We start from the raw sequence: 26,347 nt of genomic DNA, 5'->3' as shown, positions 1-26,347 counted from the left end.
TCAAATTTCTTTCATAAAACCCTAACCCTAGAAGAGGTTTAGTTCGTCATAATTAGAAAATTGAAACCAAGAATTCAAAGAGTTGCTGCAAATATGAGAAAAAGAGTAAGAAAACTTCTCAATTTCTTGCTCCAATCTTCTCCTTGCATGCTCCTTGATTCGCTTTGATCTTGATCTCTCAAGAATAAACTATGAAAAGATGTTGAAACTAAGCTAGACTAATGTTTTGCACCCATAAAAACGTCCTAGATAGCCCCTATGTATAGTTTCTTAGAGTAATATCCCAAATAAGGTAGGGTTGGGCATATTGGAATTGAAAAACAATTGTTTTTGCACATTTTTTCTAGTAAGCACCCAAAAAAACACTGGCGAGAAGATCGAAATCAACACCGGCACAAGTTATAACAGATCCACGGACGGATCTCATGGAATATGTGCCTGGATCCACTTTGAAGCCAAAAATCTCTATTAATGAGGCCGAAGCAACTCTTACTCAAAACATGAAAGTGGTAGCCCTTTAAATTAGCTTTCAATGCCACAAGAATCATGTCATTTGGAGATTTGGACACTAAGATATGCTCAAAATACTTGGAACTGGTTAGAAGAGCATTATAGCAAAACTATACTTCACTAATTTGGACTTTTGGTTATGAACCGTGAGAACCAGACTTTAATGTCTTATAAGAATTGCAGAGCGTTCTCTTAGTTTCAAAATGAATCAAGAGTCATCTCAATCCAATCTTGGTAGCTTAGATGATTGTCAAAATATTGAAACTTGTCAATCCTACCAAACCCCTTACTCTTGATGTTCTCTTCTTCCATTACTCTTCTTGCCACATTTTTGGTCCGTTTTCTCTCCAATTGAGCTCTTGACCTATTAAAACAATATAATAGCAAAATTAAGTAGTTTTCATTCAAAATGAAGCTCAAATAATATAATTCATATAAATGGACTACAAATTATACCCTATAAACTAGCTACGCTGTATCTCAACAACTATGATGTTTAGCAATTATTCCATTATATATGTTTTCTTGTCAACTTCTTTGTATTACTTTCTGAGCAATACCTTTATATATAATACTTGTCAAACAATATCTGACTTAATATATTTTCAACGTTTTAGATGCCTTCGTGTGTTGTGTAAGGCTTGCATAATTAGCTTGTTTAATGAAAACAATATGCTATTTATTGGTCTTGTGCAACCTATGAAAAGGACAAATTAGGTTAATATACTTTTTAACAATTTGAAAAATTCAAAACAAACAATAAGCAATTAACTCAAACTAATCAATAATTAAGTATTAGTAACTAGAAATTAAAAAGTAAAAGAGAGAAGCAAAACTCAAAATAGTTTATACTAGTTCAACTATCCTCCTTGGTGCTTAGACTCGCTCCTAAGCCACATCAATATTTGGTGTTTATTCCAGTTAGTGTCTCCTCAAAAGTTGGCGAGACAATGACATTTGAACAAATGCAATTCAGTCAGGCTCACACTAAATACAATTGTTCTAATTGATCCAAGACTTTTATGCTCTCGCAAAGTAACCTCACTTTGTTGCAAAGTCACTCTCCTAATGAAAACAACACTTGTTTAGCTCACAAATGTGATGATTTGTTTTGCCTAATTTACTCTGGACACAATTGATTTTTAATAGGTGAAAAAAGTAGAGCTCTTAGGGTTAAAAATTTAGCTATTAAAAGTAAGCAATTATATAGTTCGGATAACCAAAACCTTTCTTAATGCATCCATGCATTAGTTTTAAGTATTGTAAAAAAACTATGTTTTTACCTATGTCTAAATAGCCAAAATACACCTCTACTTTCCTTTGAAGTTTGCATCCAAAATCTCAATCCTTACCTTTTTTATCTGAATAAGTGGTAGTGCTTGGTTTCTTCTTTCTTTTAATCTGCTCTCATTGGTCCCAATTGTACTCTGTAATTTTAAAGATTCGAACAAACTTTAACTAATAAAAAGAACACTCAATCACAAATATTAATCCCTATTTTTATCATTAATTTGTTATCATTATAACTTGGAAGTAGTTTGAATATTAGGATTTTTTATTGCTTTTATCAAAATTATTTTCTAAATACGAAAACACTTTTGTACTTCCAAAAGTTATGGTTACAGTATTTTCAAAAATAAAAATAATAGATTGGTAAATGATACTAGAAGCAAGTTAAAAAGAATTTAATTCAATAAATGATAAAGTAGTTCAAAGTCAATAACTAAAACTGAATAACTTTTGGAATTAAAAGTCAAATATTTTCCCTTAAAATACAAAAGAATTTTTTCTAGGTAAAATGCTTATTGATTCTGTTCAAGGGGCCAAATGTAAATAATCTCAACTTTTAGGGGGGTTAACTATGAAGACCACAAGGTCCTTAAATCCTTTAGTTTTAATGATTAACAAAATATATAATAAAGTAGACAAATGGCTTAATTGAGTAATATGATAACATACATTTAAGGGAACAGGAATGGATTATTGAAAAAGAGAAGGAAAATAAGAATGAGCCAAAAGGATATATGTGTTCTTTAGAAAAAGAGATTTTGATGTAGTTTATTGATTTAGCTGTTTGAAGCAAAGATAGAGAGTTTGGTATCTTTGTTCGGACACACGTTTGGATATAATTGCAAGGGTTTACCTATTTGATCGGCCTAACATCTAGTTTTTAATAGCTATATTTTTCAATGTTGAGAGCAAGTAATAAGCATCTATAAAAGATCACATCTTCAAGAATCAGCTTTAACAAGTGGAGGAACATATCTAAGAGCTTACAAGTTAATTCCTTTCATTCTTACTATAAATTCAAGAGGTTAAACGTGCTTATTCATTCCTTTAGAGTTTCAATTGTACATCAACACCATGGAGGGTGTATGTGCACTGTTATTTGTACAATCCACACTACTAGATTATTGTTGTTCTTGTATTACAATCAATCTGTGTGTTGTATAAGGCTTTCCATTTGGAGAAAGTCATCCTCACTTATAACACATTTATATTATTCTTGAAAAAAATGTAAAAGTTTTGGCTCAAAAGGAATTGGTAGATTCAAAGAAGCAAGATTGATCTTCAAGTTGTATTAGATTGTGCCTCACCTTTTGGAAAAGGCACATAGTGAAAAAATACCGTGACTCGGAAGAAACTTGCGAGTGGAGATGGCACCAAGGAGAGTAGTCAAACAACTATTAATTACTTGTGTTTGCATTTTCTTTACCTAATCTCTTTACTTTTCTTTGTCATTCTCTATTTGATGTTATTGCTGGATGAATTAGTGAAGCTATTATTCTTGAATTTAATTGTTCTCAAATTGTTAAGGTTGTTCTAGGACCAACAAGTTATAATTAATTCTTTTATTATTGTTTTTTATTCATCATGAAAACTCGTAAAAAATTTTGAATTCTAGAGTCTTGAATATCCCTTTCTTTCTTATGACAAAATAAGGGTGTAAAAATCTGATAATATAAAAAGCAAATAAGCATTCTTTTTCAATAAAGCTCCCATTTGTATTTGTGTTGAGCTCCTACACTATATTACATACTAGTTTTTAGCTCACACATGTCTAAATAGGTGTCTAAATTGTTAGATTTTGTGAGAATATAGGTTTGGCTATGAGAAATAGATCTAGTAAGATTTTAAAATTAAGATTTAGTATTTTTAAAGCACTTACTAAAAGCAGATGCACTTGATAAAGTTATAGTCTCATTTAGTTAGGGAAAACTTTTATGTGTGACTATGGTTTGAGCAATAGTTGGATGATTTGTGAATAGTTTTTTTTAGTCTGTAAGAAATCTAGAGATGGCAATATTTTGTGTGTTCATGCAAAGATGATATGCATGTTATGAAATATGTATGAATCTATGCATTGTGTTTGGAAAAAATACAAATTTTTGGTTCCAAGAAAATAAAAGAAGCACTAAAATAAAGAAGTAAAATAATTGTTCAAAATCGCTACAAATACGAGCATAGGCAAAATGAGGAACACACTTTCCTCTTTCAAAACGTATACTAACCTATCTATACATTATGTTGCTTAGCAACTGCTGAATACTCAACATGAGAAATCATATTCCTAATACTTCAATGAACCTTTTAGAATATCAAGCTTATGAAAGCCAATTAAGATAACTAAAGCTTCGTGATATATATACAACAAATCCAACTATTCTTCAATTTGTTAATTTTTTTTAAAACTATGAATTTTATTAATTATTGATAGCCGAATTATAGAAGACATGCCGTGATTGAATATAAGGAAACTGTCTAATTTCCAAGCTAGAAATGCCTTTTACACCTTTTGGGAGCATTGTTGCACCATACGTGGCAGATTGCCTGGTATTAGCCGTGTGCTTTGCGAGTTCATCAGCTGCTGAATTAATCTCCCTGTAGCCAAATCAGCTGTGGCTAACTCAAGTCGTATTTGCCTTAAGACACCGTCAATCCTCCATGGTGAAGGTGAGGTGTGGTTTACTGATTTGAGCATTTGCACAATCACTTTTGTCGATCCCAAGTTTTTGCAATGCCGAAGGCCCTCCAAGAGTGCCATAGCCTCTGCTTCCATATTTGTGTGTGAAGAGGTGATTTCTGGTGGGTAGTAGAACCGACCGAAATCAGTCCTCTTTCAAAAGAGGTATGGTGAACTCGCTTATCCGAAGTGAGTGATGGGGCTTTTCCCCTGGGATCACCCCGACGATCAAGTCAGTATATAGAAAGAGTAAAGAGTAATGAACAGTAAGGATGTAACAATAGTCTTACTTGTTGGAGTGAATGGGGGATATTTATGGGGCAGGAGTGGAAGACAGGACGGAGGGCTTATGCTAGTGGGGCCCACGTCCTGGCCATTACGGCTCTGTCCCCTACCAGGAGGTCTCTCTGACACAGTAGCAGTCTGGACATACTGACAAAGAGTCCTGTACAATAGCTATTAAAAGCATCAGGTGCTTTTCAGATAAAGCACTGGGTCTATATTGTGTCAGGTTGACATCATCAGCGTGCAACCGAAGTGGAATGCCTAAAGTACAGAGGTCATCCATGCTGTGGACCTGAGATCTGGCCGGACCCCGGGGGTCGTGTCTAGGAGACATCATCTCGGCATATATGAGGATGACATGAGATGACCTCGGCCTCTACGACGGCCAAGGTGAGCATCCTCAATAAGCCCCCAAGCCTCGGGAGCACAGGGGCTCATGGGGTACCGCGGCTTCCTTGTGCTGAAGAATTTCAGATTTTGGGATCTGAACCTGTTCCGGAAGATGAGGGGGTGTGACACGTGGGCAGGTCAGTTGAGAGGAGGTGGTGAGCAGAACGGTTATGGGTAACCGTCATGTTATAAGGTAGTGAGACGCTTCGTGCAGAGAGGGGTGTCAGTTGAAAGGATGGGACATCAATGAAGAAAGCGAGAGAGAGACGTCCTTTTGAATTTGAACGTGACCGCCTCTTCGCATTCTTGCCGCCTCTTCGGATTCCCTCTAACCCCTATAAATAGGGGTCCGTTTCACCGCACTACCCATCATTTTCCATCTTCGCATCAAACTTGCAAATTTGTGAGCATTGCCGAGATCAGTTCCTTGAGCCGAGGCCTTTGTTCTCGTCCGATTCCTTAGTCAATAGTAAGTATTTTTCTTTTCATCTCATCTTTCATACATGACTAGAACGGCTAAAACCCATAAAGAAATCGTGACGCTGAGCTACCAAGTCGAGGAAAGGACCGACCCCTCAGAAAACGAGACCTCGTCCCGTTCTGAGGAGTCAACGTCCGGTGCAACGGAAGAAACTACCGAGGAAGAGACTGCCAAGACCGCCCCGGAAGAGGAATCTTCCAAGATGAGCGAGGGTGGTTCCGAGGTCGTATACAATGATGATCTCGGAACCGAAATCCCCCACGATGAGGGCATGCTGGAGCCAGTCGCTTCGATAGACATCTCCAACATTGACTTCAGCAATATGCCAATGTTCAGGAGCCGCGTCGGAAGAGAGATGGCCGAGAAGGTGATAAGGAAATACCCCTTCGGGGCGGGGTACATCATCAAATCGCCAGGACCGACCCACTCGGCCGAAAGGCCACCAATGGGCACAGTGACGATCTACTTGCAGCAGCTGGAGGCCGGGCTGAGGATGCCGACGTCGAGGTTTTTCAGGGACGTACTCCAGCACTTTGTCATCAAGATCACTCAGCTCATCCCGAACGCGGTCCATATTTTGGTGGGGTTCGAGATGCTATGCCAACATCAAGAAATGACCCCTACCATTAATCTTTTCTGCCGGTGCTACACCTTCAAGGCGCGTGGGGATGGATAAGGGATGGTTCTATATCTGCAACTGGAACAATTCTATGCCAAAGCTCGTGGTCAACGCTCCCACTTCGATAAAGAATTGGAAGCGCGACTTCGTCTTCGTCACCGTCGGGGACTTCCCTTGGGGTTTTTGGTGGAGGCCGCTTAAGTCGAAAGCCGACCCTTCCCCGGAGGATTATAACGAAGAGGCCTTTCGGAAGCTGATGGGGTCAGGGATTCAGATCAATTGTTAGGACTACCCTGTGGCAGTATTGGTCGACACGGGGTTTAGCCGAGTCGTGATCGATCCTGAGAAGTCTCCCTTCTTTTCCATTAGACTTACGAAGCCTTGTAACTTTTCTTTCTTAGCTTTCTTTTCACTTCGATTGTTACAAATAATAATATTTGCTTCTTGTGCAGTGGTTAGACTATCTGATATCCTAACCTCCTGCTCGGCAGAGGTGGCCAAGAGGCCGAAACGGAAGAGCTCGGATGAGACATCGACACCACCGCCGAAGAAGAAACCACAAGGGCCAATTGTCAAGGCTAAGGTGGCCAAGAGCACCTCGGCCACGGCAGCCAAGAGCAGTTCGGCTGCAGCAGCTATGGATTCCACCTCATCAGCACCAAAAGGGGCGGTAACTCAAGGAGTCACAGTTGCTTTACCTCCTCACGGCCGAGGCAAATAGCTGAGGCTCCTAGTCAATCCGGTCACGGGGTCCTCACTATGGAACTGTTTCCATAGCCCTCCTGTGTTTCTTGGGGGAGACAAGATGCGTCCCGGCGAGCATTGGTGTCCGAGTTAGAAGCTCTCGGTCAACGACAGGTGCACCCAGCCTCGGGTCACGCAGAAGTTGGTAATGCAATCAAGCTTGCCGACGGACGTGGAATTTACGAGGAAACTGACTCCAGCCGAAGTGGTCCAAAGCATCATGGTGGCCACGGCGTCCACCACAACCTTTGTGATCGAGATGGCTCAGTGATATTGTGGCCTGGTCGAGAGCAAGACTCCAGCAAGATATAAGATAAAATAGAGAAGCTAGAGAAGCAGCTAGCAGTGCCAGAGTCCGAGAAAACCGAGTTTCAGAGTCGGCTGTAGCAAGTTGAAGTGAAGGAGGAGGAGATCGAGGCTACCATAAATAGCCTCAGATCAGCTCTCGAGGAGGAGCAAAAAACGGAGGACGAGGTGAAGAAGTCCCACGAGTAGGCACTCGAGGGTGCTGGAGCCTCGGCGGTGGAGGCTTTCCGGAGGTCCGAGACCTTCGGTTAAGGATGCTGAAACCTCGGCAGTGGAGGCTTTGCGGAGGTTCGAGGCTTTCACCAAAGACCTCGGAGAACTGATCATGCTGAGCTTTATGTTCAGCTACACACCTGCCATTGACGAGACTGCTCCTCACCTTTCCTCCGAGGCCTTGGAGTCCTTGAAGAATAAGGCCAACTACAACAAGGACTCCAAGGAACTGTGCGATCGGATGGCCGAAGGCATCCAAACTGGGCGAAACCTGGCCGAGGTCTGGGACGAATTCAACAAATAGCTATCCGAGCTCGATGAGGTGTTCGAGGAGGAAGGGGGAGGAGAAGAGGCTAATTTCAGCGGGAAAAGGCTGGGCAGAAGACCAGCGAGGAGCACGAAGGAGGAGGAGAACCTCATCCCGGCGTAGGAGAGACCGGCGAGAAGACCGACCAAGAGGGAGCCGAGACCGGGGTCTAGGCTAGTGGGTGTTAAGAGAATATCGAGGCGGGAGGTGCTTAGTAGCGCTCCTGACCTCAGTTATTTTATTCTTTTTGTAATGTCCTTTTCATGAAATGAACTTTCTATTTCTTCTCATCTCGGCTCTTTTACTTTCTCGCTTCGTCCCCTGCTTGTCCCCTTTATTTTTTAATAGTGGATATGTGGTATCAAGGTATTAAAAAATAACGAAGTGACTCAATTCACAACTTGTTAACATTCTCAAGCATAATACAATCTAAGGTTCTCGGCATGTCAAGTCCTTGGCACTAGAGAACTGTCTCTGTAGCTTAGTTTACAATACCCATTTAGGTTAGATTTCACAACTCGATAGGGCCCTCCCATTTAGGGGATAGTTTCCCTTGCGGTTCAGCTTGGCTGACTGAGTTTTTTCTGAGAACCAAGTCTCCTAGTTGGAATCAGCGATGTTTCACGTAGGCATTATTGTAACGGGCCAAGGTGTTTTTGTATGAAACCACCCGGGCCGAGATGACATTTCTTTTTTCTTCGACGAGGTCGAGGTCCATCATTCTTTCTCTCTCATTTGCCTCGGCTGCATAGACCGCGATCCGAGGACTAGGTGTCAGGATCTCGGCTAGGATGACTGCTTCAGAGCCGTACGTTAAGGAGAAAGGAGTCTCTTGTGTGGCCGATCTCAGCGTAGTCCGATAAGACCACAGGACACTGGGGAGTTCTTCTACCCATGATGATCCAGTTTGGTGTCGTCGGGTCTTAAGGCCATACAAGAGAGTTCGGTTGAAATTTTCTGCTTGACCGTTGGGTTGGGAGTGGCCTACCGAAGTGAAGTATTGCTTGATGCTGAGGTCCTCGCACCAACTTTTAAACGGATTCTCAGCAAACTGCCTCCCATTATCTGAAATGATAACCTGAGGTATGCCGAAACGGCAAACAATGCATTTCCAGAAAAATTTTTGAACCGCCAGCCCTGTGATGGTCCTTAGAGTCCCGGTCTCGACCCACTTGAAAAAGTAGTCCACGGTGATTACAAGGAAGGTATACCCTCCGACAGCTTTAGGGAAGGGATCGATGATGTCTGTCCCCCACTGCTCAAATGGCCAGGGTGAAGTGATAGGGACTATGATGTATGAGGGCTGGTGGCGTTCGGGGGCATGGACCTAGCAGGAAGGGCAGTCGAGAACGAGGTTTTGGGCATCTTGTCGAACAGAAGGCTAGAAATACCCGAGAAATAGGGCCTTCTTGGCCAACATCCTGTGTCCGACATGAACCCCACATAGGCCTTCATGTACCTCGTGTAGGACTTGGCGTCCTTCCTCGGGTGTAATGCATTTCAACTACGGGCCAAGGTAGGATCGTTTATACAGCTCTCTATCGTGGAGTGCGTACCGAGCAGCTTTGCGTTGGTTTCTTCTTGCTTCGGCTCGATCTTTGGAAAGGATTCCCTGGCTTAAGAATAGGATGAATGGGCTCATCCATGTGCCTCCCGGGTGCATGGGGCAGGCCGTCCCTTCCATGTATCCTGGCTCGTTCAGCACTTCCACTAAGACCGCTTTGTTGAGGTCGGAAAATGATGTGGAAGCTAGTCGGGATAAGGCGTTAGCCCGCCTGTTCAGCGACCGGGGTATTCTTTGGATTTCGAAAGATTCGAAGTATGCAGTGAGTTGGTGAACTTTGGAGAGATACCGCCGCATGGTCTCATCCTTGGTTTCATATTCATCAAGTACTTAGCATAAAACAAGTTGGGAGTCACTGGGACATGGATCCGCTGAGCACCAAGTCTGCGGACTAACTGAAGTCCTGCAATCAGAGCCTTGTATTCGGTTTCATTATTGGTGGTCGGGAAATCAAAACGGAGGGCGTATGAGCACACTTCTCCATGGGAGCTCTCCAGGAGCAATCCTGTGGCACTGCCATCTCCGTTAGAAGATCTGTCCACATACAACATCCATAAATATAGCTCGGACGCTTTGGTGGTGGCGGAAGTGGTGTCTTGGCTCTCCGAGAAGGTGAGTTCGGCAAGAAAATCTACTAATGCTTGAGCTTTGATGGCAATGCGTGGCTCATACGACAGATCGTACTCTCCTAATTCGACAGCCTACCTGGTAAGGTGTCTGGAAGTCTCGGGACGCATCAATATCTGTCGAATAGGTTGATCTGTCCTAACGGAGATGGGATGAACTAGAAAATAAGGATTCAGCCGTCGAACTACATGGACTAATCCTAGCACGAGTTTCTCCACCTGGGTATACCAAATTTTCGGCCCGCGGAGAACTCGACTAACAAAGTAAACGGGCACTTGAGTGCCCTCGTATCGGATGAGCATAGTGCTGACAGCTTCGTCAGCCACGGAGAGGTAGAGGTACAGTTTCTCCTCGGGCCGAGGTGAAGCGAGAGTGAGAAGGTGGTACAGATATTGTTTCAATTGGTCGAAGGCTTGCTAGCATTCTTCGGTCTAGGCGAACTGGTCGGCCTTCTTCAACACCTTAAAGAAGGGTAAGGCCTTCTCAGCAGATTGAGACAGGAAGTGGTTCAATGCGGCCAAGCGCCTGTTTAGCCTCTAAACTTCTCGGAAGTTTCGAGGTGGGGATATGTCCTGGATGGTCTTGACCTTATCAGGGTTAGCTTCGATTCTCCGGAGGGAAACCAGATAAATAGTCCAGGAATTTTCCCGAAATGACACCGAAGACGCACTTCTTAGGATTTAACTTCATCCTTGAATCCCGCAGGATACTGAAGACCTTCCTCACATCTAACAAGAAAGCCAAGGTGGTTAGACTTTTGGTGAGGATATTGTCTACGTAGGCCTCCACATTGCGGCCAATCTGATTCTTGAAGAGACGGTTGACCAACCTTTGATAGGTCGCCCCAGCGTCCTTTAACCTGAACGGCATTGTGGTGTAACAGTAGACACCTCGGTCGGTGTAGAAAGATGTTTTTTCCTGGTCTTCCTCGCTCATCTCTATTTGATGGTACTCCTTGAAAGCATTCAGGAAACAGAGGATCTCATGTCCCATTGCCGAGTCGACAAGAGCGTCTATCCTTGGCAGCGGGTAATAATGTTTGGGACAAGCCTTATTAAGGTCGGTGAAATCCACACACATTCTCCACCCACTGGTGTCCTTTTTGACCATGGCAGGGTTGGACAACCAGGTGGGTTATTGGACTTCATGGATCATCTTGGCGGGCAAGAGCTTGTCGACCTCATCGGATATGGCCTTGCTGCGTTCGGGGCCGAAGTGCCTAAGTTTTTGTCTTGCAGGACGGGCCTGTGGATTGACGTTAAGCTGGTGAATCATGAATTCGGGAGGCACTCCGACCACTTCATCAGCGGACCACACGAAGACGTCTCTGTAGTTCTTTATCAGATGGATCATGTCTTCTTTTAGGGGCGAGGGGAGGCTCATTCCCACTTGGACCACTTGGTCAGGCCTTGCCTTGTCCAAAATTACCTCCTCTACCTCGTCCCCGGGCTCAAGCCTGCTGGGCTTCCCAATCTTCCGAGGATCAATACTGTTTATGGAAAGGACAGTTGGCCTCTTCTCCTCAGCCTTCGACGCAGTTCAGGGAGTGACCGCGACCTAGATGGTAGCGAGGTAGCATTCTCGGGCGGCGTTCACGTCACTGCTCTCCTTGGCCACCCACGCTGGTGTCGGGAACTTGAAACTCAGGTGGTGGGTGGAGTACACAGCTCTCAAGGCGTTGAGCCTGGGCCGACCTATTAACATGTTGTACGGGGAATCTGTTCTAACGACCGCAAAGCTAGTGGGTACAGTCCGGCAGCGGGGGTGACGCCTAATAGTCACCGTCAGGGATACCATTTCCTCTAGGTGAACCACGTGTCCCCCGAAACCGACGAGGGGGGTCCTGACAAGGGTGAGCTACTCTCTGGTCAATTTCAAGTTTTCGAAGGTTCGGTAGTACAAGACGTCTACCGAGCTGCCGGGATTAACGTAGACCTTCTTGACTATGTAATTATTGGTGAGAACTTCAATCACGAGAGATTCGTGGTTACTGGAGGCAACAGGGACAGGGTCGTTGGGACCATAGGTAATCATCTCGGATAACCTGGAGCTCGGCTCGGCAGCCTCCAGACCGACTTGACGGTAGGTCCGTTTCTGGGAGTTCTGCCTGTCTTCTCCCGTCGGGCCACCCGTGATTGTGTTAATTACTCCGGCGATATTAGGGCCGTAGCCCGGGGACCCGTCTCGCAGAGGCCGCTGGTCCTCCCTGTAGTCCTCGGCCCCACGGCAGTGACTCTTTGTGTCTCGCTTGTCCTCCCGGCGAGGGCCTCGGTTATCTCGGTGGGAGGCACTTCGGTTGAAGCCTCCATCCTTGCGGACGAATTGTTTCAAGTATCCCTGTCTAATCAGGTTCTCGATCTCTCTTTTCGGATCGTTGCAGTCCTCGATCTCGTATCCAACATCTCGGTGGTATGCACAATAGAGGCTGGAGTTCCGCTTCTCCCTTCTTCCCACAATCTCAGGAGGGGCTCGGCCGAGGTGATTCTGCCTCGTTACAGCCAGAATATGAGACCGACTAGAATTGAGTGGAGTTAGCTCGGCGTCCGAGGTGGACAATCTCCCATTCACGATCCTGTCAATGACACTCCGGCGATCTCAAAATTGATTCGACAAGCCACTGGGGTCCTGTTCGATTTGGCCGGTTTCTTTTTTCCTCCAGGACTCTTGCCCAGTACGGGTTGCTTGGGCTTCCTGCTTCATACAGTTTAGGTCCTTACTTCTGATTCCTTGGTCTACCCGTTCCCAAAGTTCCCGAAGTGAGCGGGGGTAATTCTGATGTATCTCGGTGTGGAAGATCCCTGCGATCAATCCGTTGGTGAAGGCAGCTATGGTTATCTGCTCATTTTGATCAGGTATCTGCACATTTTCCTCATTGAACCTCTGCACATACAAGCGCAATGACTCCTCGGGAGCCTGCTGTAGGTTCAAGAGGTAGGCTGAAGTCTTCGTGACTGGGCGAGACGATACAAAGCGGTGAATAAACCTGTCCACCAACTCGTCCAGTGAGGAAATGCTCCTTGGTTTCAAACCCCAGAATCATTTTTGAGCTGTCCCTTGTAGAAAAATGGGGAAAGCTCGACAAATCACGGCGTCGGGGATGCAGTAGAAGCGGAATGCCGAGATGAATGTGTGGAGGTGATCCTTGGGATCATCCTGGCCATCGTAGGGTTGTAATACTGGGAGCTTGAAGTTAGGGGAAACCATTTCCCCATTGATGTCATCGGTAAAGGGCGGATCTCTCATGTAATCGGCTACTAGCCCCTCAGGGCACCGAGACATATCCTTAGCTTGTCTTCCCAGTAAACCCCGGGAAAACGCCCGGAAAATAGAGACAATTTTGGAGGTCGCCTTGGAAGAGGCGCGCCTTGAGGTACTCCGAGAGAGGTGCCCATCGTCAGAGTTCTCACCTGAGGACACCTCAGGCGACTTCGTTGGTCTCCTCTTGGAGGATCCAACCTTCTCTTTTCCTTGCCTCTTGAAGTACCTCCCTAGTTCTTCGAAAATGCAGGGATTGTCCGCCACGAACTCTGCCATCCCATCGATGGCGTCTTCGTTAGCTGGTTGGGTCCTCGGGGACCCTTGTTCCTCTGAGATGTGACCTTGTTGAGCAGCTGAGGCTTGCCCAGCCCGGGTTGAGGGAACTCTCCGGCTTCTGGAGCGCGTAGGTCTCATTTAGAAGTAATCTCGTTCTCACAGACGGCGCCAATTGAAGAAGTGATTTCTGGTGGGTAGTAGAACCGACCGGAATCAGTCTTCTCTCAAAGGAGGTATGGTGAACTCGCTTGTCCGAAGTGAGTGGCGGGGCTTCTCCCCTGGGATCACTCCGACGATCAAATCAGTATATAGAAAGAGTAATGAGTAATGAACAGTAAGAATGTGACAATAGTCTTACTTGTTGGGAGTGAATGGGGGGTATTTATTGGGCAGGAATGGAAGACAGGACAGAGGGCTCATGCTAGTGGGACCCACGTCCTGACCATTACAGCTCTGTCCCCTACCAGGAGGTCTCTCTGACACGGTAGCAGTTTGGACATGCTGACAAAGAGTCCTGTACAGTAGCCATTAAAAGCATCAGGTGCTTTTCAGATAAAGCACTGGGTCTATATTGTGTCAGGTTGACATCATCAGCGTGCAACCGAAGTGGAATGCCTAAAGTACAGAGGTCATCCATGCTGTGGACCTGAGATCTGGCCGAACCCCGGGGGTTGTGTCTAGGAGACATCATCTCGGCCTATATGAGGATGACATAAGATGACCTCGGCCTCTACGATGGCCGAGGTGAGCATCCTCAATGTGAAACCCGTAGGAGGAGGAGAAAGCCCCCTTTACCTGGCCATGGTGGCCTCGAATGATGCCTCCCACTCCCGAAATCCCTGGGTTCCCAAGCGAGGGGCCATCCACTTTGAGCTTGACGTAAGGGAAAGGCGGCAAGGACCAGGTTAATGTCAGATTTGTTTTGTGTTTGGGGCTGCCTAGAAAAGGTTGGTAATCCCAAGAGTGGTAGAGAGACATCCTCCGAGCCAGAAAGGGCAAAAGGGTAAGCTGGACCAATCTTGGTTCAAAGACTCGGTCGAGACCGAGACGACTCGGCTGAGTCGTAACTAGAACGGAGTTTTACGATCTGCTATCGGGATGAGATAACTCCGAGATAATGAATCGTCGAGAACTCGTCCAAGACATTTTCAAGATAGATAAAAATAGCCGAGTCGCCCCGAGTCAATTCAAATTTTTATTTTTATTTTTTACTATTTTTAAATTGTTTTTGTTTATCATATTTTTTACAAATTTTAGAATATTAAATATTTTAAAATTTTGCGTCTCGTGGAGCCCGCGACTGATATGCTGAGACCGATGTGGAACGGTCTGGACTACGACCACGACTTTGAACCATGGTACCAATGACGTTTAGCGACCAACAAACTTGGTGGCAGAGTTGGGTTGGAGATGCCACAATGTTCTCATGTACAGCCTTGTTTCTCACCTTCCATAGTTCACAACATATCAGCAAAGGAAGTGAGCTAAAGAGACCTTGAGTGATCTCCCGGCTGAGAGTATCCTCCATCCTTGTAGTTTCTGTGTAAGAGAGTCCAAAGCTGCCATGTGAATAGTCAGCCCGTGGTCAAACCTCTCCCAAACTTGGCGACCCATCCGACATTCGACAAAGCTGTGCTGTAGCATCTCTTCATTGGCGCAGAAAGGGCACTTAGAGGGTAGGTGGAATCCAAAAGGCTGAAAAATGTCTGGGCAAGGAAGCATGCAATTAAGCAGCCTCCACATGAAGATTGAGATCCTGAGGGGGATCCGCCGACCCCAAATTAGCCTCCGCAAGCCGCAATAATTGTTATAATACAAATATGATGGAAGTGTTATGTTCATTAATTATTAGATGTAAATATTCCACCACAATTATTCCTAATTTATTGTTTATTTTTATAGAGTCATTAAAATTTTATTAGCAAAGGTGATGAGTTTATCCTTTCTTATTCTTTTCTTTTATCTTGTTTGTAGTTTTTTTCCTTTTCTTTTAATTTGATTTTTAATTTTTATTCTTTTATTTTGATGTGTATTTTCTTGGTATTTGTAATTTTAAACCTATTTCTATAGTATTAATATTATTGACTAACCATGAGCATTGACTAACCATGAGCAGGTAAAGAGCTTTGGTTAGAAAGTTTTTCATGTGTATAATTGTTATAATACAAATATGATGGGATGTGATCGTATATTGATAATTGCCACTATAAATGAAATATAATAAATTACATAATAAAAGAAGAAGTGCATAATAGGAGGTACAAAACCTAAGACAATATTGTGCTTACACTCCAAAGCACCAAGACTCACTATACTTTTATAATAGTAATGATAATGCTATCTTGAGTTATGTTACGATGTACGCCAATGAAGGACAATATAATCTGTTAGTATTGTTTACATATCATAATTTAAGACGTATGCCACTAAAAGAGAAAATGAAAGCCATCAGCTAGAAACACTCCAGATGATGCACTAATAGATTCTATACTTGAATTAGTGTTTTCTCCTCAAGAAATGATAATTTTATCATTCTTGTGTATCAATCTACTAATCCATTTATATTGACAATGTTTTTCGCTTATTTCGCTTTTCTTTAGTTTGGTGAACCGGTTCCCGTGCGGCTTCACTGAAGGAATTTTTTTTTTTTTTTTTCTTGTGCAGTTAGAGCTCCACTTTCAAGTCTGGTGGGAAGTCCACCTCCATGTGTTTTTACTTCAACATCTATTGGTTATGCAATTGATTTGATGTTGGAAAAGAGGCACTAAATGGTCATAATTGTAAGACATAATGAATTGAATAGTTTGTCTTATGGCTCAAACTTGAGGGCAGTTGGAGTTTTAACTAGAGAAAGTTTACTTAGACTTTCTCAAGCTTCATCACAGACCAAAAGGTAAAGAATTTTGTTTGAGTAGAAATTCCATGTAAACTTTTGAGAGAGACATTTTTTATCAAAATATCATAATTTTCGTCTGCCCTTCTCAAAGTAGGGCATATTGGGTGCATTCCATATAATAGACTATGTTTTGATTGCTCGTGAGAAACTACATTAAAATATGAGTTGTTCTCTAAACACAATCGAGGGGAAATGAGAAATAGCTTGTAGTATGGGTTACAGAATGACTTTTGTAATTTTTTAATATAAAAGGCAATGTTACTCGTGGTTCTTAAACATCACAAGTTGCAAATATGTAACCTATGTGGTTTTGAATAATCTTTATTCTTGATTCCTACCTTTTCCTTATCCCTCCAGTCGTGCATTTAGTCTCTTCTACCCATTCCCATTGCCATGAAAAGCTCCCCTCTCTTGTGGCCATCACTTGCCCAAAAAATTCCCCACACCAATTCTGACGTCTTGCTACTAGAAGTTACCTTGATCTTCTCAGCATCAACCTCCAAGCCTAAAATCTTCTGAGCAATCGAGGTCTATTGCTGAGTTTTTTTCTTTTCAAGCTTCATGAAGATGAATCAAAAGTGAATTATCTGATTCCCTTATTTTTGTAACATAAATAAAACCATAATTACATGTCTAATTCTTAATAAAAATGTCACTATTAATGAAAATTTATCTACAACTATTCATATCTTTTTTCTTTATTCAAAATTGCTATCCATAGTTGTGCCACACCACTAACTTCTTTACGATGGTTGAAGTATACTTTTCTTCTACAATTTTCGAGCGGTAATGAAAATCTGGATCTTTTTTACTCCTGAGTTTCATGAAATGTTTCCAATTTTCATTGCAAGTTTACTTATGTTAAAAAATAGTTAACCTTTATTCACTTCAGAAAAGATGTGATATTCGGGAACATGCTTGCTTTAAAACCTAGATGCATGCATTCCTATTCAGTTTCATGTCTTATTTAGATATTCTTAATCTCCTGCATTAATCTTTTGATCCTCTCTTGACGCTTTGCATCAGAAGGCATAATTTTTTTTAAATTCAAAATATTGAGGAATTTCCTGTTACGAGACGTACCTATTTCCTCAATAAGATATTAGCAAAAATATTTAAGTAATCTTTCATATGATCCATTGCTAAGTAATAATCTTTATTAGTGCTACATAAAACCAAATGCTTTTTACACTTCCAATATGCATTTTTCATTTTAATTATATCAACATTATGAATCTTTTCAATAGTTAGGGCAAAGAACATTTTTAGTATTTTAGACCAAGTGTATGTGATACCGTCTTCATCTATATTCATTTTTAGTTACAGATTGTATGAAATGCTGTAATCATACTACTCTCCTGCTAGTAAATGTCCAAAATGGTAACCAATCCAATAAAGGAATTATAACCAATCAAGAATAATCATTATGTTCCTTTATAAGTAGCAAAACTAATAAGCAAATAGTGCCTGAAAAATAAAATTTAGATATTTTATAGATGTGAAACTAACTATTTAACAACTGGCATAGTGATTGACTACACTCCTACACACATCTGGGTCGATTTTATTGCTTTTGGTAAATGACTGAGGAGTACTACAACATTACAATAGAAGAGAGCTAAAATGTAAAATACAATTGAAGAGAAATGTAAACTTTTACAATAAAACATTTGTTCAGGGAACATAAGGCATTGTGTTTAGATTGCCTGAATGAATTAGGCAATGATGCAGACTCCCTCTATAGAGAAGTCATCATGTTTTAGAAAGATCTTCACCTATAACTATGCATTTCATGAGTTTGAATCTCCATGAAAAAATGATTTTCTTTTTTTGGGCAAGATTAACTAGTTTACATACCATATATATTAGGAAAGTCATTCAGCATCACTTGTTGTCTTGTAATGATATGACAGTTTCAAAAGCACCAGCTAAGGCTTTCACCTTGTTCTTCCTTTGTTCTCGAAGCTTGCTTGCAGTCACCTCTATCACATTGTTGGATAATGGCGCTGAATCATTTTTCCCTTGAATCACTTCTGGTTTTGTTGTTTCCCTTTCAGGACCTTTCTTCACTTCTTTGGCAACATCCTTTGCAGAATCTGTTTCATGCTGTGAGTCAAGAACTAGGCTTCCATCACTACTTTCTTCCTTTTCATCAAACGTTTGAGCAGCAATAGTATCCTCTTTGGTATTTTCTCCTTCCATCTTTGGGGCCTCAACTTTAGGGCCTTCTTCAACATTTTCGTCTTGATGGTTGATATTTTTTTCCTCTTTATCATGTGGATGTTCTAGTATTTTTGATTGATTGCTAGTAATTTCTCCAACCTGTAATTCATCTTCTGGTTCTTCGAGTCTAGCACCAATGTTTGCATCTTGGTCTTTCAAAATTGAGGACGACTCAATCATCTTGAATTCCTGAAGTTCATAGCTTTCTGGTTCATATTTTGTCACATTGGAATGTATCTTATCTTCAAGGACCAGAAATTCATCTGTTACACTTACATTTTCTTTTCCCACATTTAGAATGTCTTCATCAATTTCATTAATTGTTGAACCCAGATCTTCTTCTTGATGTTCAGCTACTTGTGGAAAATCAACCACAACTGGAGTATCAACTGTACCATGAGGTCTTTCAGTTGGTGGCTTTACTGAAAATGTACCACCCTGAGTTTCTTGGTTCTTTATAGTTATGCTGCTTGTTTTCACATTCTTTGGTCTTGGATGCAGGGAGTGCTCTCTACCATCAGATTTTGGTACCTTTGATAATCTATCTGATGGGGATTTTTGTGAAGTAGTGGTTGTCTTAACACCAAAAGAGGAGGATCTAATATTTCTTTCCCTAGGATTAGGAGAAATTCGTGTTTTTTGTACATGAGATGGTGGGAGGGGCTTGTCAAAGGATCTTCTTCTAGCAAGGGTTGCCTTCTGTGCAGACTCACTGGGAGGATGCTTCTTGACATGAGACCTAGAAGCATCAAGAGCTGAACTTATGGTTGGCTTAAGATAGTTTGGAACGCTTCTTTCTGTAGTTGAATCATGTCTTTTATTAGGAGAAGGCTCTTTTGAAGTGCTGGGACTTTTCTTAGAAGATGGAGAAATTCCCCTTTTTTCCTTACCTACCAAGCCTTCTTTTACCCTTGTTGCCATCTCTACCTAGCAAATTGAAAAATAACTTTTGAACCTTTGCATAATTATTAGCAAATGGAACATTCTTGAGATGGATATGTTTATGCACGGATGTACGTGAAGAAAGAAAGAGTTAAAAAATAAAAAAAATAAAAAATTAAGCAAATTCAACAATGAAAACAGGGACAAATAAATAGAAATACAAATTCATGACATCATCTTAATACCTACCCCAATGTGCAAATTTGAACTTATCTACGGGGTTGTGGGATGTTTGCGCTATTGTGAACTATATGTAAGGGAAAATGGGAAAACACCCAAAGATTTTGAAAGCTTATAGAACCAAATTCTCTGTGAAAAAACTAAACTTATTCTCATAGAACTTGAATCCAAATGATCATGAAAATTATGCTTGGCTGTTTGAGTAGCCGGTCATAGCAATTCAAAGACTTGTACATAATCAATTCAAAGTTACTGCTGAATTTTTGTCAGCCTAAGATGGATACAAATAATTTTTCAACTTTACTCAATCAAAGTGGCTGATGGATGGGTCTCTTTCATGTATTAGATAGATCAGGATGACATTTTACATATGACAACATTGAAGCATTCTGCCATAATTTGTGTTTTTGAAATAGGATTTCTGCTTCAAAACCCAAATATCCCAACTGCAGCCAAACATGAAATCAAAATCCTAGGATCAGCTTCGGCACATTCTAACCAAGAAAGTTGCATTTTTTAATCACAAATAGATGGATTGGTCCTTCAATTAGCAAAACTTCATTGTACAGGTAGCAGTATATCTGTCTATGGTTGATTGTAACCTGGTTAACCTTGATTTGCATCTAGTAATTAGGAGAAAAACATTGAATTTAGCAACCAAATTCTTATTAATTTTTTTTTCATTTACATACATAGGCACTAGAATAATTTGAACAAAAATTAAACAAATCAAGAATTGGACAAGATACTAAGCTTTACAACCAATACACAGACACAATGCAAGAGCAAAGAAAAAGGAAGAGTTATTACCTTTCCTTGAGCGAAGAGTTAATACCTTGTTGGTAACAATCTTGATGACTGCTTGAGGACTTCTTGTCGTGTATAGGAAGGAAAGAGACAAATGATTTCAAATGAGAGGATTGACAGGTAGAGGAAAGATAAGGTGATTGGAAGACTGGTAGTTTGGTTGTTTATTAGTTAGTTATATGTGCGGGAATTATGCAGAGCCCAAGGTGGGCAATGGTCCTGTGAGCACAAAACATGACATTATTTATAAGCACCGTTCTTGACTTTTTCAAAGAGAAAATTATTTACATCTGTGTTTTCCATTTTTATTGGAACCGTTAGAAAAATATTGCATGTTGGATTCCAATACTTCCATTATTTCCCTCCATCTTACAACTAGACTTTATTTTATTTTATTCGTCCAACTATTGTGTGTGTACATGCAAAAGTCTATCTTTTGCAATGCATATTAATTAAATTAACTTGCAAACAATATATTCAGGACACATTAGTGCAGAAATTACAGTTTAATCTATGTTTGCCAAATCTATTGATCAAAATAGTAAGATAATATGCAACATTTTCAAACTTTAGAAATAAAAAATGGCCCATTTGAATATCAAATTAATTTCTCAAATTTTTAAAATTTTTGTCAAATTCTCATCCTAATTCTGCATTCCCTCTCTAACGTCCTTCTCACCCTTCTAAACTTATTTTTTGGGAAAGAAAAGAAAGGTGAGATTGGTTTGTAACGTCTATGTTTAAAATTTGGCAAGTGTATAGTCGAAGTAAATAACCTCTAGTTGGCTTTAATGGAAATCAACTAGGGAAAAACTAAAGAAGTTTTTAGGGCTTAATTATATTTACCTCCTTTGTCTATTGACCAAATTACAATCAACCCCCCTATGTTTTAAGAATAACACTCATCTTCGTTGACCGATCACATAATAAGAACAGCATGGTAAATGTTCAAATCATGCCAACACCAAAATTATCCTAAATATTTTAAAATATCAGCTATTCCTAATTAAATAATTGAATCAACACTATCTGCATTTTCAACTTAGAGAAAAGAAAAAAGAGAAAAAAAAATTAGACAAGAAAGAAAAAAGCAAAAATGAGAGAAACAAGTAGCGAGAAAAGAGCCACCAACATGCACTCTTCTTCTCCTGGTGATCTCCTTATTTTTCCTCCCCATGCCAATAATCATAAGATTTAAACAAGAATAAATAAATTTGGCACATCGACCAATTCCCTATTGTACACATGTGGCATGCCATTCACTTTCATCACTTTTATATGCTAGAAAGAGCTAGTGATATGTAGTATATATAGTAGGCAAAATGGTTGGTAGAATTGGGGTGAAGATGGGAAAAGAGACTAGAAAAATAGTTGTTTCGTTCAATTAGGTGAGGATGATGTGATAACCCAAAAATTTTAAAATTGATAACAACATGGACAATAATGATAATAGAAAAAGATAAGGAGATATCTTGATAATTGTCAAGGAGTCATGAGATGGGTCGGGATCCTCTCAATTAGTTTTCTCTCCATTATTTTCTCCATTTATTGATATCTAAAATTTTATAACTCAATAAAAAAAAGAATAAATTTGGAATAGTATTGAAAACCTCCCCTAAGTTTTTTTGCAATTGCAGCCACCTTTTTCTGAGGTTTGAAAAATTACAAAAACCCCCATTAAAAATATATCTCTTGTTACATAAGCACAAAAAATTCAACGAATATCCCATATTGCCCTATTTGATTTCTTTAGGGCAATATGGGATATGAAATCAAATATGACCGTTGCCTATTAGGTAACAATTTCAAGATATTTCTTTGTATAAATTTTGAACCATGTTTTGAAGACATTTTTTTTGGCACGTGGACATTTTATTTTTGGTAAGGTAATTTATGAAGATACTCCTTTTTAACAAATGCGTCCATATTGGTTAATTCTTTCTTTATAGAGTTAAGAAAAATGTCTATTTGGTGGAACTAAGAATAGAATACAATATACTAGATATATAAGATGAGGCTAGAGTTTCTAAATTAATGAGATAAGTTTTCCCATTTTTTCTTTTAAACTCATTTTCACTTATGATTTGTAGAGTTTGTAAAGATTATTGTAATCTTTCCATAACATCAAGAGATGTAACATTTTAAATCTTGGTGGAGGTGGTCACAATCATCAGAAACCTCAGAGGTTTCTGAAATTATTCCCATAAAATTTCATATTTACAAAAGTAGTTGTGTGATGAGTCCATCTCCCCTTAGGGCGTACCTTAAGATTTAACGGATCGCTTGTCTAACTCTCGCGAGGATTCATTTAAAATCTCCCAATCAATAGCATTAACTTTAAAGTAAGCATTAAAACACCACAATTAAACATTACAAACCATCCAACATTCCAAGTCATCCATACTTATGTGTACAATTAAACGTATTAAAATACAAGTTGTTGAATCAATTCACTAAGTACAAATAGGATGGCAATTTACTTAAAGCAAAAACTTCAACTCTTGGACTCACTATTCCCCGATTCCATGTTTCCAACATTTGCTAAGAAAAACAAAACTAAAGAGTTGAGCTTACACCCAATGAAGTTTCCCAAGCAAGCAATAATCAACAAACACTTAACACGTAAAGTAAAGAACACTTCATTGAATAAAGTAAAGAACATTTCACTGAACAATCACTTTCAAAAGGACATGGTGCTCGCAATAGAGCCACTTCAATGCATTACACATTTCGCCGAACTTCTCCTTATAATCTCCAAAACAGTAAACACTTCTGTCACTTAGATGGCCATATTAGTAATCTGCTATTCCATGGTAATACTCGAGCATAACAATGCACTTATTCAAAGCCACCATACTATCCGACCAAACCCTTTGTTGGCTCGAATATTTTGGTGAATAGAGAGCTTTGGGATCTAGTTCAACTGGTGCAGTAAAGTACACACACATCTTACAATCATGCACACTTACAGTAACACTTGGTCAATTATTAACCTTTAAGCTCAAACTAAGGTAGGTACGGTAAAGTACACTCCTAACTTAGAAGGTAAAGGATAATTGAAAATACTTCACAATAAAACACTAGCAAAATCATATAAACATCACTTAAGTAACACATAGGCAGTTTAAACAAACAAATGTGAAAACACTCACCCAAATAGTTAGAGTTCACTCCTCGATGCTTGGTCTCTCTTCTAGTTAACCCTCGGCCATGAGATATTTGTAAATTTATTAGATTATTAGTTAAATTTTCTAAAGATTGGTAGCTTAATATTCCTATGAACTTTCTTGGTTTTTATGCTATATTTTGGATGACGTTTCACAAGTAAAACTATTATAAGATGGTTTGAAACGGTTTTCCAGCAATGGGTAGTCAAGTTTCTTCCTTAAGTTTGCTATTTTCTTATTTAAACTCCCTCAAATTCAAGGTACATTTGACTATCATTCCGTTATAGATCATTTTTGGTTAAGACTAAGCTAAAACTCAGCAATTCAATCAAAATCATCCCAACAACCCAAATCTGCCAAAACAATTCCACATACTCGACCAGCTCCCATTTCTTTCTCTAGGATTCAATCATTTCCTCCCAAATCAGGACAACCACACTATACAGAGCAAGACAGAAATCTATACGAATAGGGATGTTTTTGATCAATATATGCATAAATTTTAGGTTGCAAGATGAAATCTAAACTTGAGAAAACACAACAGCATTCTCGGTTGTAAGCTGGAATTTCCAGCCATATCTCTCCACCAAAATTTCATTCAATGCATCAAACATCAACCAAACTCGACATGCATTCATATAAACATTGCAATAAGACCATGTAACTTCAAAATCCAGCAAAAAAATTCTCATCAAATTCCAGTTTTAAACAAAATCTCAACTAGTGCTCCATCGGACAGGCTAGCAAGTGTCTCACAATCATGCAGTCCTTGTATGGCCATTTCAGCCCCATTAGTCGAGTTTTTACCAAGAAAAAAACTAACATGCAGCACTAATTAAAGATTATACTTAACATATAACATGAATTTCCCCGCTAAACTCTTAGAAATTTTGGACAAAAGGTTGAGAAACCAAGCTTTCTTTCCTCTCGGCCAAAGCTGGAAATTCCAACTGGAAACCAGCTATAAAACTCAAGTTTTCAACATAGGAACTCATATGCATCATCTTATAAACGTTATGCAGGACATAAAGCATGGATTCCAGTCATAATCTATCAAAATTTTTGGAGTAAGGAACCGAAACTGCAGCTTTTACTCTTGTTTTGCTGTCCAGAAAATTCCAGCTTTTGAGATTGCTTTAAACTCAATTTTTTCTTGCTTTTAACTCCTCAACTAACAAATGCACGACTGGATTAGGAAGATGAAAGTTATTTGAAGTGAGTTTTTAACCAAACTAAAAAAATTTTCTAAAGATGAAGCTGGAAATTTCCAGCTTCATCTTGTCGGTCTGCATGCAGAGTCAAAACAAGAACTTCAGCAAGATTTTCTTCATTTTCTTACACTTATTCTACTTGAGTTCATGTCAAATATTGGATGTATGCCAAACTATATAAACTTGGGAGCATATATAATGCATGAAGTCACAATCTAACAGGTTTTGGAAGGCAAACATCCAAAAGTTTGCAGTTTAACAACATTGGGTAATATGCAAAAACTTTAAACAAATTTTCCAGCTTCGATGAACCTCTCCTCGGTAAACTTTCTTCTTTTCTTGGTTCTGACTTAATCTAAAACATTTCTAACTGAAAGCGGAAGGAAATTGAAGGAAGCTTAGTTAACTACCTCTTGTTTCTTTGCGTTGTGGACTGGAAAATTTCTGCTTTCCCTCTCTCTCGATTCCTTAGCTAGATAACCTAGAGTTTCCTTGTTTTCTTGGCTGGTGTTCACGGTAGAAGAAAGAAAAGAGTTCCTAGTTTTCCTTGTTGTCTCTCTCGATTTTGGACAGGCAAAGGAAGAGAAGGAATTTTGATTTCATTCTACTCTTATCTCTCGGCTGTTTATGGCAGACAAAAGGCAAGTGCTACTCTATCTCTTGGTTCTAACATACTCTCGGTTTCTAATGGAAGGTAATAGAAGTTAATGTTTCATGCAGTGGACGTTGAAGTTTGATGACTCTTCTCCTCAAATGTGCAATAGCTATGGAGGCAAAGACAAGTGTACTAGTAGTTTACATTGCTCTCGGTCATCTTATGGAAGTCGGTAGGAGCTGATGTGTCTTGTGATTAATATTTGAAGCTTGGTGACTCGCTTTCAAACATATAGCAACTTTGCAAGCAAAGACAAGTGTACCAACACTTGTCATACAAGATGACTTCGTGTGTTTCCTCCCTTTTGTTTTCCACCACATCAAATCTAAACTAATACTAATATTTAAGGTATAAATGATACAATTTTTCAACGGTGTATAACGACTTACTCGTTTATTAAAAGGGATAATTTCGACATACAAATCAATCAATATCAAAAGAAAATAAAGTGTAACATACACTAAATTTTAAATAAAACATGAAAATTTTTGGACTCTCGCAAGTTGCAATATTATCACAACTAGTTTCAATGCCCAAATTGACTAAATTATCATTAGCCTCAATAGATTTACATTTGGAGTGTTGATCTAGTAAATTTTAAATTGAATTGGACGGTTTAAATACCAAATAATCAGAGAAAGATAATTTATTCGTTGCCCTCAAACTGTTTGTGAGAAATGCTAGAATGGAAAACTAATACGAAAAATGAATGTGTATATATA

General features: G+C 40.0%; 1 protein-coding gene across 3 annotated transcripts; it reads right to left on the bottom strand.

The window, feature by feature from the left end:
• Positions 1-18,055: 18,055 nt before the first annotated feature.
• On the bottom strand, positions 18,056-25,773 carry LOC113705853 (uncharacterized). 3 transcript variants are annotated; one of them, XM_072063934.1, is made up of 2 exons: positions 25,381-25,773; positions 18,056-23,133 (listed from the first exon to the last, which is right to left on the bottom strand). In XM_072063934.1, exon 2 carries the CDS (start codon positions 19,582-19,584, stop codon positions 18,325-18,327), a length of 1,260 nt encoding a protein of 419 aa, XP_071920035.1. In that variant the 5' UTR covers positions 19,585-23,133; positions 25,381-25,773; the 3' UTR covers positions 18,056-18,324. The 3 variants fall into 3 exon arrangements, with proteins under 3 accessions (XP_071920035.1, XP_071920036.1, XP_027083563.1); XM_072063935.1 differs by having other exon boundaries at positions 18,056-18,852; positions 18,940-25,771; XM_027227762.2 differs by having other exon boundaries at positions 18,056-19,590; positions 20,596-25,770.
• Between the last annotated feature and the right edge of the window lie 574 nt (positions 25,774-26,347).

This window comes from Coffea arabica, chromosome 8c (genome assembly GCF_036785885.1).
Source record: "Coffea arabica cultivar ET-39 chromosome 8c, Coffea Arabica ET-39 HiFi, whole genome shotgun sequence".
In the NCBI taxonomy this organism is placed as follows: domain Eukaryota; kingdom Viridiplantae; phylum Streptophyta; class Magnoliopsida; order Gentianales; family Rubiaceae; genus Coffea; species Coffea arabica.
The sequence above is the reverse complement of the archived record's forward strand: the minus strand, read 5'-3'. Positions and strand labels throughout refer to the sequence as shown.

What these genes read in the sequence shown, in the direction of transcription:
- LOC113705853 (XM_072063934.1), bottom strand. Translation starts at nt 19,584, where the DNA reads ATGGCAACAAGGGTAAAAGAAGGCTTGGTAGGTAAGGAAAAAAGGGGA.